At 39.5% G+C, this 17,636-nt stretch overlaps 1 protein-coding gene and 1 long non-coding RNA gene across 4 annotated transcripts in view; one reads left to right on the forward strand and one right to left on the reverse strand.

Moving 5' to 3' along the window:
• Positions 1–7,478, reverse strand: part of LOC129349270 (uncharacterized) — a 29,972-nt gene extending 22,494 nt beyond the window's left edge. Inside the window, exons 1-2 of the long non-coding RNA XR_008602206.1 lie at positions 7,205–7,478; positions 7,029–7,092 (exon numbers count right to left, since the gene is read on the reverse strand). This is a non-coding gene — a long non-coding RNA (uncharacterized LOC129349270). The remainder of the gene's footprint in view (positions 1–7,028; positions 7,093–7,204) is intronic.
• LOC111579983 (arf-GAP with Rho-GAP domain, ANK repeat and PH domain-containing protein 1) overlaps positions 1–17,636 on the forward strand; it is a 56,820-nt gene that overhangs the window by 11,838 nt on the left and 27,346 nt on the right. For 2 of the 3 annotated variants that reach the window (XM_023287531.3, XM_023287530.3), the window contains exons 2-13: positions 78–1,209; positions 7,336–7,505; positions 10,010–10,098; positions 10,198–10,280; positions 10,927–11,079; positions 11,238–11,307; positions 11,413–11,533; positions 11,708–11,892; positions 12,109–12,215; positions 14,768–14,967; positions 15,300–15,385; positions 15,928–16,110. In XM_023287531.3, the coding sequence (XP_023143299.2) occupies positions 158–1,209; positions 7,336–7,505; positions 10,010–10,098; positions 10,198–10,280; positions 10,927–11,079; positions 11,238–11,307; positions 11,413–11,533; positions 11,708–11,892; positions 12,109–12,215; positions 14,768–14,967; positions 15,300–15,385; positions 15,928–16,110 (2,499 nt within the window). In that variant the 5' untranslated portion in view covers positions 78–157. Of the gene's footprint in view, positions 1–77; positions 1,210–2,418; positions 2,828–7,335; positions 7,506–10,009; positions 10,099–10,197; positions 10,281–10,926; positions 11,080–11,237; positions 11,308–11,412; positions 11,534–11,707; positions 11,893–12,108; positions 12,216–14,767; positions 14,968–15,299; positions 15,386–15,927; positions 16,111–17,636 lie in introns of those variants that run through there. The other variant, XM_023287532.3, reaches the window with a different exon arrangement.

Here is a 17,636-nt window from a genome sequence, read left to right on the forward strand (position 1 = left end):
TTTTTTTATTTTTATTTATTTATTTATTTATTTATTTATTTATTTAAAATAATGTTCATGTTTTGTCTCTTTCACAGGTTGTGTAAACAATGATCTGAGGTGTCAAGGTCTGCTTTTTCTCCATGAACGTGGACTTTGTGGATGTGGGTCCTCGCACATGCTGCACACCTACATGTCAACCATGTCTCAGTCTGAATCTTGTGTGAATGTGTGGGACTGGCTATGCTTGCTTCGTCTGGAGCAGTATTCTGAGGCATTTCGGGGCGCCGGGCTGGCAACGTTGCAACAGTGTCGCAACCTTACACCAGATCAGCTGGAGCGAATGGGCATCACCCTGCCAGGTCACCAGAGACGCATCCTGGCTAGCCTGAACAAAACACATGGTAATCGTGATGCACACTCTCATGTTTCACAGTCTGAGAGACTGGAAGAAGCAGGTTATGCTGAAGTCTTGCAGAAACCTGTGCCTACCCCAGTGGAAGAAAAACCTTTACTTAAGGAAAGCGAGGAACGAGATGGAGAGACACTGAGGCCGACACCCAGGGAAAGAGAAAAACCTGTTCCCAAGGAGAGACAAGTGTCCCGAATGCAAGAAAGCAGCAGAGAAGGAGGAGAGAAGAATCCAGTTCCTGGACAAAGAAAAACTGCACCTGGAAGAGGGGAAGAGGAAGAGAGAAATGGAGGACTAAATGGAGAGAGGGAGAAACCGGTACCAAGAGAGAGGACGAAGTTTCGTTCTGGTGCCCCAGTCGACTGTCAACCAAGCCCTCTTGTCTCTCCAACTTCTGACACTGCTTTACCTCCTGTTCCTCCGCGAAGCATCCCCAACTGCCCCCCACAACGTTTCACCTCTTCCCTGTGCCCCTCACCTCCTGCTCAAACCCCTGGCTCCCCTAAAACGGAGACACATGCGGTCACAGCTCCAGCTCTGTCCAACAGACCTGTGTCCCCGAGTTCCACCCCCATTCAAGCACCACTCCACCATCCAGACATCCCATCTACCCAGACTAGACCTCAGACGTTAGCCATTCAGCCTTCCGCCCAACATCTGAGTACTGATCTAGGAAGAAAATCTTCACCCATCTCCCCCACCGCCTCCCCCGTCAGTGGCAGAAATGCTCCTCCTCTCCCTCCGAAAGTCGGGGCAGGATCTAAAGGCCCTCCACCAGTCCCACAGCGGTGTCCTGCGCAGTCTCCCAGAACCCACAGGTAAGGCTGTTTTTTGAATGGATACTTATTGTTGCAGCTCCCTCATTTTGCAGTGTTTGCAGTTTGCTATTGGGCTCCACTATAGAGTACTTGCGTTTAAAAAAAAAAAAAAAAAAAAAAAGCAAGCACACTGTCAGCACTCAGTTTATTGCAGAGGCCATGTTTTGGTCATGGACTGCGCAATGTATGTTGACAAAAGTAGTGTAACCTGGTGTCACTTCCTTGTCCTTTTTTGTGGATCTAATCAACCCTTCTTTCCCTCCACACTGCCTGTTTCCATCATTCATCATTTGTAAGAATAACTTTAGATAGCTGTCACTCTGTAACCCTAACGACCCAGTGATGTGTGCTAGTGTTCCTCTGTGTTATGTAATGAGTTAGATTGAGAAATGGTAAAGAATCTCGCTTCTGAAATGACATTTGCTTTAGGTGGATTGTCCTGCCATCTATTGGCAAAGCTTGGAAAATGCACCTGTTGTCATTTTTTTTACTGTCGGTTAAGACACAAAAAATGTTACTGGGAAATTTTAAACACTTCCTGAAAGTAAAATTAAGCACTTCCTGAAACTGCATGGACAAAGTAAATTGACTTACAGAGCGGACTTAAAACTCAGCGTCCTGATGAATACGGAAATATGTGAGCAAGACCTGCTGAGAGCACGTCTATGAGCAAGTTAAGCCCCTCTTTAAAGCTGTAGCATTTTGTGGTTGCAAATACTTTAACACTGAGGCGTGTTTATTTTTTTCCAAAGGTTCTGTGGTGGTGCTGTTTTTTTTCACCTGAAGGTTTAAATTTTCTGCACTGATAAGATAAGATAAGATAAAGTTTTTTATTTCTCCCCACGCCAATGGAAATTTACATTGTTACAGCAGCTTATGTAACAGTAGATGTAGTGATAAGAATAAAATAATAATAGAACAATAGTAATAATATTTACAATATATACAAGGGTGAGAGATGAAGTGTTGTTTTGCCATTTTTTTTTAAACTAGGCGTACAGTGTGCAGATCTGTAAAAAGCACACATGCTGCACATTACCCCCTTACTCTTTAACTAGTTTCACTTTTGACACTGCCGCAGTCTGTTATTCTGTCTCTGTTTCTATATTTCCTGGTGATTGCACACAAGATCAGGAGCTTTTTCTTTTCTTGTGTGTTTCGTCAGCTCAGCAGGAAATGAAAAGAAACTTGCCTCAGGCTTCGAAATAGTTCTGCTATGAGTGTCATATGCATGTTCTCTGTCTGCGTTTTAAAGGGAAACTAGTTTTTGAGAGAGGGAGGAAGTTCCAATGGAGAACAACATGGAGTGCTTACAAACTCTCCTCCTCATTAGCCCCTGTGAGTGACACAGAGAGAAAGAGAAAGTGAGAAAGAAAGACGGAGGGATAGGCTAAAGTGATTTGCTTCCAGGAGCAACCCTCAGACTTTTTGTAGCCTCTGTCAGAGCACATTCACACGCTCTCTTGCTACTGCTGTTTCTTGTCATCATGCCTTGTTGCCTCCTCCCATCTTCTGGTTAGCTAGTCATTTCCTCCTGCTTGTTGATGTGTGTGTATGTGTGTGTTTAAGACTGTTGTATCATCATGGAAGAGGACTTCTTTTGAACATGTCGAGACAGGTAACATTTATACAAATCATATCTCTACAGCTCTGTCCTGTGTTTACTTTGATTTAGCATGCGCTCCCTGTCTCTCTCCTCCCTTCTCACTCAGCTGTGAGTTAGTGTTTAAAACAAGGAAACCTTTTTCTTGCTGTGCTTTTTCTTGCTGTGCTTTTGTTTTCTGCTCTGTTGTTGCTGTGCTACACCAATTTTAATGAACAGAAATGTGGATGTTGTTAGCGAGACTTCTTTTGTGTTTCCATGAATTTGTTTCACTTTGACCACAGCGAGGCAGTTTTAAGCTTTAATGATCCTGAGCAAGACCAGATAGCCTGCTTTGTCCTGAGGCTATATATGTTTCGGGAACTGACAGTGATGGTAATGTGTTACGGTATGTCTGCCAAGTTTAGAAAAAATATGAGGTGGGATTTTGCAAGCACATGCCTGGCATGTTTATCAGTCATGAGGATCTAGTGTTGTCTTAGAGAAAAAAATAATGATTCTTAGACAAACTGTTTTTAGTTTAAAAAATGACACACTGATATTTTTTTCAGGCAGAAGTTATGACTTATGTACACAGAATGTGTGAAAGGGAAGATTAGCTCACCGTTGGACTGCTGTGCCAAACTACTACATTTAGCTTCTTTTTATACCAATAAAAGGTAATATGTGGTAACTTACAATGCTTCCCATTTGTCAACACCATGTTTAAAAGTTGCATTAGCTATTTTCAGATGAACAACTCTGAATTGTAGAAAGACTTTAAACGCACACTGAGTGGGAGGAGAAAGGAACAGTCATTGTTTCTTCAGCCTACTGTCATCTTTTAGTTACCAGAGGATAAGTTATATATAGCATATAGCTAGCAGACCCCTCTCAGCACTCTTCCTCTGAGAAAAAGGAGGAACTGTTTCAACAGGGCAGTTTCCCGTCATTGTCTGTTTTCTATATATTTTTCTGGTGTATTATACATTATAACAGTACTAATGAATAGCTTTCATATTTAGAGTGTCACGTTTAAGGTAAGGGTTAGGTTTGTTACTACATACATGTCTTTCTTGTGCTGGAACCCAAATGCATGAACAAGCAGTGTCATTTGTTCACAGGAACTGCCTCTTGTCGTTTGGTAAATTTAGATGGTAAATCTATAAATAGTATTTTTTTTAGCCTGACCTGTAATGCAGACATGGTGTTACCATTTTATAACATTAACCAGTTCTATTCCTATGTTAGTTTAGCCCAGACAATTTGATTAAACTGTTTTTGGCAAGCTGTCGAAGTTGAGTGGTGGTTGACTCACTGCCTATAACAACTTTGAGTTGGGTCTGTGAAGTACATTGAACAGGTGCTATTTTGTGATTATTTGAAGTTGTTGTGTCATGTGGTTTGAAAGAAGCCTGTAACTGTATTTTATGAAATGGTGTTACTTGACTGAGGTTTGGTGCAAATAATTGTTTTCAACCTTGTTTTGTCTGAAGCTCTTTGATGTGATATGTGACTAATGCCTCAGGATCTATGAAGTGTGAAAAACAGTTATTGTGAAGGAAATTCACAGAAGAGGGAGGAATAAAGAGGAACTTTCACAATACTGGATGGATAGAAACCAGGTTTATGTGCTCACTCTTGAGTTCCCCGTAAGCATGGGAATAGTGTTCATTCTCCATTTAACATTGTATGAATGAATATTTCACAATTTTTGGTTTTATTTTTCCTTATGACTGAAGCTACGAGCAGCAAAAAGAAGAATAAAATAGTAGCAATTTGAAAGTTCGAAAAGAAAATGGTTAAAAGTTAATGGCATTAAAAATAACCAAATTACAACCATGCAACTTTTTGTAAACAAATATGTTTGTGCTTTTAAGGGGCTGTGATTATCTGCATCCTCTTCATATTTAGAAGCATATTAGCAAGGATCCTGTTTGATTTGAATGACCAGATTAGTGAATGAGCTTCATGAGTTGTGGTAATGTCTGATGAATTATATGTAATTTCCCTTAATGTCAGGTCAACTGACCTTTGTGTGTATTTTTTGTTTTGGCACAAAATCAACTAACTGTTGCAGCCACAGTAGATAGATGGGAAACAAATTCGAGTGAAAAACAGCATAAAGCGTAGAAAGTATTGAGCCACCATGTGCTGCCAGAACAGCCTCAATGTGCCTTGGCATTGATCTACAAGTCTGTGTAACTCTCCTAGGGGGTGGAACACTGTGGAACACACTGGTCCAAAATCTCCCATAGACGTTCAGTTGGGTTGAGATCTGATAATGTGAAGGCCATATGACTGACATCATTTTCACACTCATCAAACTGTTCAGTGACCCCTCATACCCGATGGATGGAGGCATTACCATCCTGGACAAGAACACTCCCATCAGGATAGAATGTCTTTTTTTACACATCACTGTAGGGGTAAAAAGTGCAGATTTTCCCTTTCATTTGTCACCTGTTTGTATATATGCAGTTGAAATGAGTTGGCCTAAGCAGAGGAAGTAAATATGCTTAGGTGTTGTTGACAAGTAAGGGTAAGATGTAAGTGACTGTGCATGAGATTAAGATCAAGTCATATGGCATTTTTGGAATTACAGCCATTGCAATGGACTGTCTTTTTGAATGAGCATAGGTAAGGTTGTGGTTGCAAAGAGGAAAAAAGTAGTTTCCTTGGAAGGCATCTAGGTTCACTTTAGTGGATGGAGTTACCAGTCATTTGTACTGGAAGGGAGGGAGCTGTGCAGGCAGCATTAGGAACAGAACCCAGTGAAGGTATTTTAGACATGTCCAACTAGGAGGAGAGTCTGGGGTAGACCCAGAATTACCTGAAAGGATTTTACATTCAGTATAGCACAGCAATACCTCAAGATTCCTGAGGAAAGATGGTAGGAAGTATTGTATGATAAGTAGTCCGATATCGCCACCACAAACATTACAAGAAGTGACAGAAAAATGAATGTATTACAGTTGTCTCTGTGGGCACATACGATATGAAATGTATATGGTTCCTTGTCTGTGTCCTCACAAGGGATGTGTCAGTATAAGATGGTCATGCAGTGATTATTGTGACATAATCCATGTCCTTCCTTCTTGCTGCAGTCAGACTGTTCAATCAAGCCTGCTCCCAGTAGTTCAGTTCACCCACTAACTGCAATAATAATGTAAATATGACTAACACTATGTACAGTATCACATACCTCCATAGAGTGCATTAACCTGATATGTGCAATAACATGACCGTATTCTTATTTTTTTATTTTTCTATATTTAATACAGTAGACATTTATATTTCTTCTCTTAAAAGAGAAAGCATCTGTTTATATCTGTGCACTGTGTGCATTGTGTGCTGCTCTCTTTTGTACTGTTTTTCTTCTTTGCTGCTGTAACACTGCAAATTTCTAACTACTTAAAGACTTCTATCAATAATTACAATAAAATTATTTCAGGCTGTTTTTAGCTTGGATTTAATTAAACCTAGCAAATTATGAACTGTATTTTTGCAATCTTGATGAACTCATATCAAATGCACACAAAAAATATTTTCCCCTTTAGTACACAGAGGTGATGGCTCTCGTAAGTGACTAATACCACCAGCCTATGCATTGTTATTAACAAATACCACAACCAGAGTTGAAACTGATACATAAAATAAACTAGAAAATAGCTAACCACACTAAAGTAGTATTTGCCTAGCAAGTGATGGCTGGACTTGACAAAGACAGAAAAGAAGCCTGTTTTTCTGCTTCTGCTGTGACTGCTGTGTCAGACTGACAAAGAGGTGTTGCCGTGTGGCTAATCAAAATAGAATTGCTGCTAAAGACAGGAGCTGCGACATGTACATTGTGCCTTCAGAAAATAGCAGTAACCACTGTAGTGATAAAACTGCAAACGGTTGATGTTACTGTTAGCATCAGATTCTTTGCCCATTGTGTATTGTCCTGCTAGTATACTGTCACACCATATCTTAATTGTGTGTGTTTGTGCACTGGTTTAGTGGTATCCACAGGTATGCTGTATTTACATGGAGACGGTATCTTGCAGTTGAGACAGGTTCAGACTTGCGGTGTAAACCAGAAGTAGAGAAAGAAAACTAGACAATCAAGTGAGCTGAGGGACACAAGTTTGACACAATTCAGGGATCAGTTCTAGTAACACTGACGAATACCTGGGCTTCACAGCAGCAGTCAAGAGTTTGTAATTCATGCTGAATTAGCTAACAGTGTTCTTACCAGCGTTGTTAGTTTTTTTCTTCTTCTTCTTCATGGAGTTCTGTGAGACTTCTGACCAGACGATCTGCAATCAGACTATATTTATAGTTGGTGTTTGCGGTTAAACCCTCAAATCTTTGTAATTGTTATGGAATGAGGAAGGAGCAGAGAGGAGGGGGTTGTCCAAGGCATAGCACCTTCCTTGCTGACAGAAGATGTACAGAATCGGCCGGTTGTGTGGAATTTTTACTCGCTCTGAGATTAGCATGGTGTCCGAAGACTCATCTCGTCCTCTCCAAACCTCTGTTGATTTGTCCTTGTCCCCCAGCCCATCACCCACCAAGGCAGGCACTGATGAGATACAGAAAGATCAAACTCCACAGATCCCACCTCGCATCAGGACACCCCAAACGCAAGAAACCCCACCACAATTAACTCAGCCTGAAGTACAGCCGGCGCTGCCTGCTAGGAGGATCCCTCCGCCTCCCCGTGAGCACAGTAAGTAGTATAATCAACATTTTATGCAATATTTAGGGCGTAGCGAGATGACAGAAAATGAGGGCATTGGATGGAAAGAAACATACAACAAAGATTCAGAGGCTGGATTTGTGGTATTAATTTTGATTTTTATTTGGGGTCTGCAATAGGTTTGCCTGCATATAATCCTTCTTTTTACTTGTGTCTTTTAAAGAACTGCAGGTTAAAATTTACTGAGCCTAAATTTCTTTATGCAGAAATGTGGAATACTATGCCGCTATGATTTGCACTTTTCCAAATGCTATAGAGAGGGGTCACATTCAGTTACCAGTTAATGCAGATTTATTTCAGCTTGTCTTGCCTCCAGTTAGGCTAATTTTGAAGCTCAGCTCCACTTTCAGTGTATCCACTAATACAGTGTGTCCCCCACATCAAAACTCAACAACAAGCATACAGTCAACCTGCTGCACATGTGAGATTTAACATTTGGGCTGCAGTTGCTTAGCAAATATTTGGGGTTCAGTCTTAAATCTGAAGTATTTACACAGTATTTCACTCAACATTTGTGCTTATTAATGAATTTCCTTGCTTTCAGCGACTATTACTGGGGGACCAGTAAGTAACAGAGAACTGGTTCGAGATATTTTTATAAAATATTTATGCTACAGTTATGCTATTATGTCTCTTTACTTCTTAATATCTCAGGTCTGTGTTTTAATTTTATGGATGTGGATTTAGTGTACCAGGTTTTCTGATTAAGTTCTGTGTTGGTATTCTGAAACAAGTAGTACACTTTTTAGTCTTACTTCAGTCCAGCTTTTCACAATAAGCTTTTATGGATGCACATACGTGTAATATCCATCTGGTCGTCCCTTTTCTTCACACATTACTACCTTTCACTGCAAATTACAGTAACACCAGCAGAAAACTGCATCCTTCTCGTATACGTGTGCTTCCTGGTAGATCAATATGGTGCAGGGCCTGGCTAAACAAAATATTGCTGTACACAGGTAATGTAGGTAAAAAACTAGGTACTTTCCACCCACAGCAGGAAATTTCTAGCAAGATTGCACACTTGTTAAAGATTCTTTAGTTTATTTCCAGTCAATGTATTAGTGCTCTAGTTGTTGCCTCTATATCATTTTTATAAATCATTTAATCTCTCTCTATTATAGTTTGTGCAGTTTAATCATCATTCACTCATTTCCTGGTGTCTAAAACCATCTATTAATTGTCTACTATCTGGCTTTTTTTTTTTTTTTTTTAACACTCTTTTAAAAAAAACTTTTGTTGTTGTCTTGAGACAGGTCGCCTGAAGTAATACATACAGGTTATCTGTTATCAGAAGTTAGCAACTATTTAGATCTGATACCATTGTAGTATACCACATCTAAGCAAAGGCTGAATACACACCTACCTAACCCAACCTGTCCCTATCCTAGACTACTTCAAAAACTGACACTGGCATTGATTCAAGCACTTACGGTTTGTACTTGTACTTGGTCCAGCAACAAATTCAAAGTTGCACAAATTGTTAAGCCAGCTGTTGCAAAAGTAAAAAGACAAATCTGATAAACGTGAGTTGTGACACTGTTTTTTTTAAGTAGAGATTTACAACAATTGTCACCAATTTACACAAACAAAAATATGTCCATGCTGCCATTTACTAAAGTTTTTATACAGCCATTTGGAAAGACTAGGTTCCTGTGCTGAATAGACACAGCTTCCGTTCACAGTATCTTTCTCACTTAAAAATGACTCTTTCAGCTTGATATTGTTTAACCTGTCCTGCATGCCAGAGGGCATAAAACTCTGCTTAATATTTGTTCCTAATGTAGATGCTGAACCTGCAAAACCTGTTTAAAGAGGGAGTGAGAGAGAGAATTAGTCATACCACACAGATACTGGTATATTCCTAGTAACACTCAACTGGCTGTGACATTTAGTTTGTGTGTGTTTACAGTAAACACTAATCCAGACCCAGATAACTCACTGTTATTACTATGGTTCACTTCTTGTTTAGCAAGTTTTCCATTACAGTTGGCCAGTGAGAATGTGTGTAAATGTGTCAGCTTCAAACCAGGTATTCCTGCCAATTTGCTTATCAGAATTATTGTGATTGCTTATTTATGAATCGAAAACCTTTAAAGTTAAATATACAAAACCAAATATTTCTCTGTGTATTATGTGTACAGGTAGTACATAGTTATAGTAATGTTGTGGTTACAAATAAAAAAGAAGGCCAGTCACTTAAGCAAAAGTCATTTTACTAAGTCATTGTGTTGCCAGCAAGGAAATTTGTCTCTGCATCTCACTGAAAACTGGAATCTGATTGCTAATACCTTAAGCATCCTGTTTTTATACAATAGAAATAAAATTTGTAATAGAAATGAAATACATTGTTATCTTCTCTTGTCAGGACATCAGCTTGTTTGTATGTTTCCCTTCAAACCAGATCTAGCTGCAAGAGCACATGCAAACAATGTGCAACTCTATTTGATCTCATCTCCTGCATCCTCTCACAGGATTGAGTTCGATCGATGACAATTCTGATGACTACGAGGATCCAGATTTGTTTTACTCCAGTGTTCATCGTATGAACACATCAGACAGGGTAAGGGCGTGCAGACTCAGTGAGAGTGTTTTCTTCTATTATGTACTGCATCCTCTTCACCTGCTGTGCTATGTGAATGACAGTTGTCTCCTCCCATAGGATATGTCGTTGCCACTGCCTGGTCGGCCAAAGAGGCGATACAATTCCTTGTGCAGTGATGATGAGATGTTAGATGATGATGAGTGAGTCATGCAACACACAAACGCAAACTTACCACTTACAAAAACACAGATAGGTGTATGTGACCTGGACAGTAAAAGCAAACAATAGATCACTTGCTTATCCACTCACATAGCTCTCACATTTTTGTTACTGATTGAATATTTTTAAGGTTTTTTGTGTGTTATTTTGAAACAGGCCATTGTGCTTATCTTAAAATACGCAATATTCTTCAATAGTCAGTGCTGTACAGCTTTGTAAGTGTAATCTTAGACAATCTTGAACTTTTTGGTGGTGCCAAGCTATTGAATGTGGTCATGAAAGTGGGGGAGAGCTTGCACTGGTGTGAAAAAGTGAATTCAGAGCAATTTGATCGCTTGACATAATGCGGTAGGTACAACAATGCCACTTGCTCTTTTTGGAATACAGCATGTATTTCTTGCACAAATGATTAAATCTCCATGTGCATGTTACTGCTTTTTAACGACTTCTGGAAAAGACTGTTATGGAAGCTTATATCAAGTCTTTGTAGCTGTTTTTTAGCTTTTATTTTGAGTAAATAACATTTATGTCTAAATTTTCCCTGTGTATACTTTGATGATGACTTGTATCAGTAAACATATTTCAGTAAGTGTATATGTGATTGTATGCTCATTTTTGTGTGTACAGTCCTGTACTATGGCAGGATACGAGTCGTAGCAACCTGCAAGGCAGCGTCTACTTGCCAGGCACAACCGTACTGGCTCCAGCCACTACAGAAGACAGCTCTCAGCTTTCTGCTGTTATTAAGATGGGTTGGCTGGACAAGAATCCACCTCAAGGGTATGACTGATAACACACACATGCTGTGGGTCTTCTAAAAAAAGATGATGAACTGATTTATAGACTTTAGTGTAGCATAAAGCCTTCAAAAAATAACAATAATAATTTTAAGAAAAGTTTTTTAAAATGTGCGTTTCTGTATGCTTCCTTGTACACAGGGCGCTTTATTACCAGAGACGCTGGGTGAAGCTAGATGTTGACTATCTAAGATACTTTGACAATGACAAGGTAACAACACACACATGAAATCACATACAGCACACACTCTATACAAAATGATGGGACATGGAGCTGTTTAACAGTAGTTGCTGCTGTGCATGTTTTGTGTTGTAGGAGGTCTATTCTAAGGGGATCATCTCAACAGCCTTCATCACTAATGTGACCAGCGTGGGGGAGCTGAAATTTGAGGTTGTCACAAACAACCGAACCTTCATCTTCAGGTCTGAAAGTGAAGGTCTGTTGGTTTTGTCTGAATATATACCTTCACACATACATATATTGTGTGTTCTCATTTTTAATATATTATGTGCATATTTGACATATGCTATCATCTTGGTTCATATTCATTTGTTCATGCATATTTTACTGAGCACATGCTTGTTTATACACATTTGTACACTCATTCCAGCTGACAGAAACAACTGGGTGACTGTGCTGCAGGACTGCACCAGGGGGCGCCATCGGCGCAGCACCATGAGTCCTGGTTCACCGCTGACCCCAGACTATCAGGGTTATCTGGAGCTGAGAGGATTACGCTCTAAACTATATACTGTTGTCGCCTTAGATAAAGTGTTCCTCTACAAAAACATGGACGTAAGACCCCTCAGTTTATGACTGTAGAGTAGATTTTGTTGTCATTATTTTGAAAAATATTATATACAAGATATCTGAGCATTAATGATCAATGTTGTCCTTTTTAACTGAAAGAGTGAGTTATGTTGAGTGATTAAAATGCAACTGCAGATCCATAATGTGATTAAAAACAGAAAAAACATTGTAAAATGATTGACCATTCTTTTTTTCTTCCAGGACTATCGCATTGGAGTAGGTATCACATCCATTGAGATGAATGTAGGAAACGTGAAAGACACAGATCGTCGTAGCTTTGATCTCACCACACCTTATCGCATCTTCAGGTACTGTATGTACATGCAAAAATAACACACACACTTACAGACTCTGTCTCTGCCATGTGTATATAGGCAGTACAATGTGCATTGTGTACATATCTCCCACAAGTATTGTGTGCATAAACTCACTATTACTTCAGTCATTTCAGCAAATCAGCAATTAGGTTTATATATTCTCAAACTTGTTTCATTTGATAAAACAATTCTTTATTATAAGTCAATGGGCAAGTCAGTCATGGTGCTGGAATACTTACTGAAATTAGATCATGTTGTTTTACTGAGAACTTGCCCGTCTATCCTCAGAGTCCTCAGCTGGATGTCTTTTGAGAATGTGAAAAGCCGTTTTGTTTGACTGTGCGTGTATGTGTGTTTGTGTGTGATGAAGAGAAGGAGCTGTGTGTGTGCACAATGCATGTGTTGTATGGTGTGTGGTCTTTTGGCTGACAGTTCACAGCCTGCAGTGCAAGGGCTCAGCTTGACAGGATGGGGAAATGTGAAAAGGCTTGTGTATTTCTGTGGACTGTTTGATGTGTGTGTGTGTTTTTACTCTATGTGTCTCTGCCTGTGTAGTTTTTATGTGTAGTGAGTTTACAGTGGGGTCCAAAAGTCTAAGACCACATTGACAATCTGCCATTTTTTTCAAACTTGGAAATACCATAATCAGAAAGTTTGAGGGTTTACAAAAATTTGAAAACATAAGAAGTTATGATGTAATATGTAAGATTATTCACTACTTTTAAATTTTTTTTAATCTATTTTTTTATTTAGGCATCAGACAACTTAAACTCTAATACTAACATACCGATTATAGGCCAATATCAGGTAATAATATTAGTCGACCAATATATCAATCTGGCTCCAATTGATGATGTTCCTTTATACAGAACATTTCCTCAAGTTGTACCCTTTCTTTTGAAGCACACGTTACGTTGACACTCAGGTTGTTTTGATCTACTTATCAGAGGCTTGTTTAAATAAATCATCTTGCAGTCATTCCTGCACTGTTTTGAATATGGCTGTGCCTCATGTTTCCAGCTGAAAAGTGCTTGCTAAATAGCGCTGTTACAGTGGAAAACATGGCACTAGAAGTAAGGGAAATCAAATAGTTATTTTACCCAAATACGGGATTTCTTAGTGTCAAATAATAGCACAGATACAGAATATGCTAAGTAAAGAACCGAAGACTGAAACGCACAAAAGTCCTGCCAAAGAAGGCTGTCTGGCAGTGATCTCTGAGGACAAGTAGCGGCTACTAAACCACTTCTCAAGAGGTGAAACCAGGACAAACTCTTGGGGTGGGCTGAGACATAGCAGCATTTCACGGTGGATGTCTGGGAAAAGTTCCTGTTTATTTGATTTTATTTATATTTTGAGATCAATGGCAGTAACAGCAGGGTGTTTGTAAGTAGAAGAACAGGAGAGAGAATGATACTGATGTGTGTTAAATGCACAGTGAAACATGGTGCTGGGAATATTCAGTTCTGGGGGTGTTTTGCTTCTCTGGAGTAGGAAACCTGTACAATATTGACTTCATCCTGACAAAGTGAGACATGCTATACTGCCTGCTTTGCATCTCTGTAGAGATACTGTGGCAGGATAATGAGTCCAAAGACATCTCAGCTGTGCAAAAGAACTACTTGTAGGCCAAAGAAGACCACAGAGTGCTGACTGCCATGAACTCACCTGCTCAGTCACTTGACCTAAAACCCATTGCAGATTTGCTGGGGCACTTGAAGACTAAGAAAGCTAACCATATCTGACATGACCGGAAGCTATTAGGAACGTTTTTACATCATGCGGGGATAACCATAATTTTCAGGGAGTCCATGCAGTCGTGTGCTTCTCTGACTTGTCTCTTTTATCTTGTTTGATTGTCTGTGTTGCATGTTTTAACTGTCAAAGCACTTTGTGAACACTGTTCTTAAGGGTGCTCTGTAAATAAAGTTACTATTGTTATTATTAAAGACAAAAGAAGGCAAATAAATACCAAGATACTCATTATGATGCTAATTTTCAGAGATTCCACACTTCAGGATAATTGTTAAGCCGATAATATCGTTTCATTTAAAAAATGTATTTATGTCGAAGCTACTGCAAAATAGATGCATCTTCTCTCGACTTTTGCATGCCACTGTACATCAGAAGATTCTTCAGGAAGGAAATAAAGATGATGTTTTTCTGTGAAGTGTGAGTTTACATACAGGAAACTCTGAATCTTTGTAGTCATTTAACAAGTGTGCTTAGTTGTGTTACTGTTTTAAGGGCCAATAGAAACAGAATGTTGCCAGACAGATGAAAAGAGGAAGGAGTCAGACATGAGAGTGTGCGTCAAGCCACAAATTTGTCTACGTGTCTGTGTGTGCATGGAGTTTGTGTAGTTTCCAGCTTTTGATTCAAGTATATTTAGCAAGACAAGAGCCGAGTAAGAGTCAGTGTCTAGTGCGCTCCTGGGAACGAGGACGCAGACATAGCTAGCACAGTCATTTCTGTCACTTTGTTGGCTGTGACACCACCATGTCAGCTTTAACACCTGGCAATGTGTTTGTCTGTCTCCGCAGTTTCATAGCAGAGTCAGAGCAGCTCAAGGACCAGTGGGTGGATGCCATGCGCAATGCCATAGGTGAGGCGTTGTCCAATAGCGAGGTGGCGGAGAAGATCTGGGCGGAGCCTAGCAACAGTTCCTGCGCTGACTGCGGGGCTTCCAAACCAGAATGGGCAGCCATCAATTTGTGTGTGGTGGTCTGCAAACGATGTGCAGGTTTGTGTGAGTGTGTTTAGATTTGTGTGCATTTCTGTTTAAATGTGTTAGTTTTCTGCATATTGATGTTTATTGTCTCTGTGAATAATTTTGCCATGTTTTTAAGTATCTACAGGCTCAAATGTCTTAAAAATGAAAAATACAGAGGATATCTCTGTTTATTCTGTGTGTACCAAAATAGCGATGAAAACCAAACCAAATATCATTTAGTCTGATGTAGGTTGTATGGTGGAAATGGTTACTGCCAACCTGTTGTATAATGTCAAATAGTGTTACATGGTCAGGATATTATTTGTCTTCAGAAATGATTTGTTTGACTGTGTGTGTTTCAGGAGAGCATCGAGGACTGGGTCCTAGCATTTCAAAAGTTCGGAGTCTTAAGATGGACAGGAAAGTCTGGACAGAGGAGCTTATTCAGGTACACACACATACATGCACATCAAATATTTACCCAAAGATTTTTTGATATGGAATAGAAAGCATACAATATTACGCAAAAATTAGAAGAAGTTGCAACCAGACTTGATGCCCTGCAGGAACATGAATTTATGGCCAGTAAGTTTAGATGCCTAAACCCTGACAGAGGTACAGAACAATTTAGACAATGATACCAGTTAATTATTTACATTTTCATAAGATGCTACAGGCTAATAAAATAACCCTGCAGCTAATCTTTGTGAAGCAAAGTGTCAAGTGTTGATTCTGTGTCCACAGTTTGGATTCAGTGCTGTGGTTATTTCTAAAGCAGACACTAGTAGTGGTGTAATGGGCTGCATTATATTGATTAACGTACATAAGGGTGAAAAGCATTAACTTTTTCCTAATAAATATGAGTGGTTTGATAATCCTAATAATGCACAATGTACATGTAGATATTGTCATAAGATGTAGAACCTCTGCGCGCTGACTTTCTCCTTACTTAATGCTGAAATACTAATCTTAACCCTACCTGTGCTACAGGTGTTTCTGTTGCTGGGCAACGAGCGGGTGAATAGTTTCTGGGCAGCTAATGTTCCGCCAAGTGAAGCCTTAACACCTTCAAGCTGCAGCGACGACAGGCGGCGCTTCATCACCAACAAATACCGCCAGGGCAAATACAGGAAATACCACCCTCTGTATGGAAACCAGAAAGAGCTCAATAATGTAAGATGAAATCACTGTTTGGATCATTTGCTTTTTTCTGAGTTACTGTCATGATTAGATTTAAATCTGTTGACTGTATTGTCATGTGATTGTAGACATTTAGTATTCAAGACTACACTGGAAAATCAGTCAAAATATTTCAACAAAAAAGGCTTTTGTATACCAGGTAGACTTAGGAGATTGTTGATTTATCAATCCACTATGACTACATTATCTTCTTAACCAATTACTCTGATTTCCATGATTTATTTGCTTTCTCAGACCAAATTCAGTTGAGTGTACCATTAACTGTTGTTGCTTCATTTCAGTTACCTCCTTAAAAATGTTTTTCAGGAGCTGTGTGTATGTGTCATAGAGGGTCACAGTCTTAGTTATGACTGGATTTTACATGTATACAGGCTTATACACACCATACAGTTATGTTGCATGGACTCTATTCCAACCATGACTAAGATTCCTCTGATTATTCTTGTACTGACTATTTACTCAGATTGACTGGTGGACAAACAACAAAATAGGCTTTTCCTTTGAGACCTGTTAAAAACGCAGAAATAAGGGAGTGCTTTGGTTTATATCCATATGTGCAAGCATAGCATTTTGTGAATGGAAAAGATTTATTCTGTTCCATGTTTTTAAGTTCATTAGGAACATTTGGCATGCTCATCTTTAAAGTCGGAAATAACAAGTACATTGTCTCACAACTCCTCAGTGACTGACAATAAAGTAGCCACTCTACAGTTAACTCTTTCTGTGGTTAACTTTTCTCCCTCCTCCCCCTCCCCGCTGGTTGATTGAGGCAAGCTACATTTGAAACAATGGCCCAAAATAGGGCATTCAAGGACTGTATTTAAACTAATCACAGTTGAAGTGAAAAACATGTTCCTAGATTACAAAAACTGGCTGAAGCCCTGATTAAGTCTCACAGCACAGTCTGCCAGTTGCAATAATTTGAAGAACTGTAGTCATAGTAAATCAAACACAGACAGTGTAAGATTAATGCGGGTCTAAGACTTGTGAATTCCTGTCTTTTTCACAGCTTGAAAGCTCAGTGGAGACATTGCATTGTAGTTCAGGAATTACTTGTAGACAACAATTCATTGTCTACAAGCACTCTCAGAATTGACAGCATGAATACCTGCCCTTGTCAGTGACAGAAATTATTCCCTGCGCCCTCCAAAGAATGATGCATTTGGTCAGTTTAAGTCAGAAGTAGGGCATTTGGGAACAGCCTGGGAATGTCCAGAGTTGAGGCTTTTATATTGTGCCCTTTCAGTGCTCCATCATGTTTGGTGAATGTCTGAGTGTTTCAGACTCTGCTGGGTCAGTCATTAGCTGCTTAACCCACTTACCGCAAACAATGTGTACAGCTCACAGACACACTGAGTGTGTGAGTAAGACACATTTAGCACCTGACTGTGAGTTACGTTTCCCCCCCTCAAACATTCACGCTTTTTAGTCCTTGTACATGAGTGTGTGTGAGTCACTGTGTTTTGGATGTGCAGAGGGAGATAAAGGAAGTTTTCAGT

This window comes from Amphiprion ocellaris, chromosome 7, assembly GCF_022539595.1.
Source record: "Amphiprion ocellaris isolate individual 3 ecotype Okinawa chromosome 7, ASM2253959v1, whole genome shotgun sequence".
Lineage (NCBI taxonomy): Eukaryota > Metazoa > Chordata > Actinopteri > Pomacentridae > Amphiprion > Amphiprion ocellaris.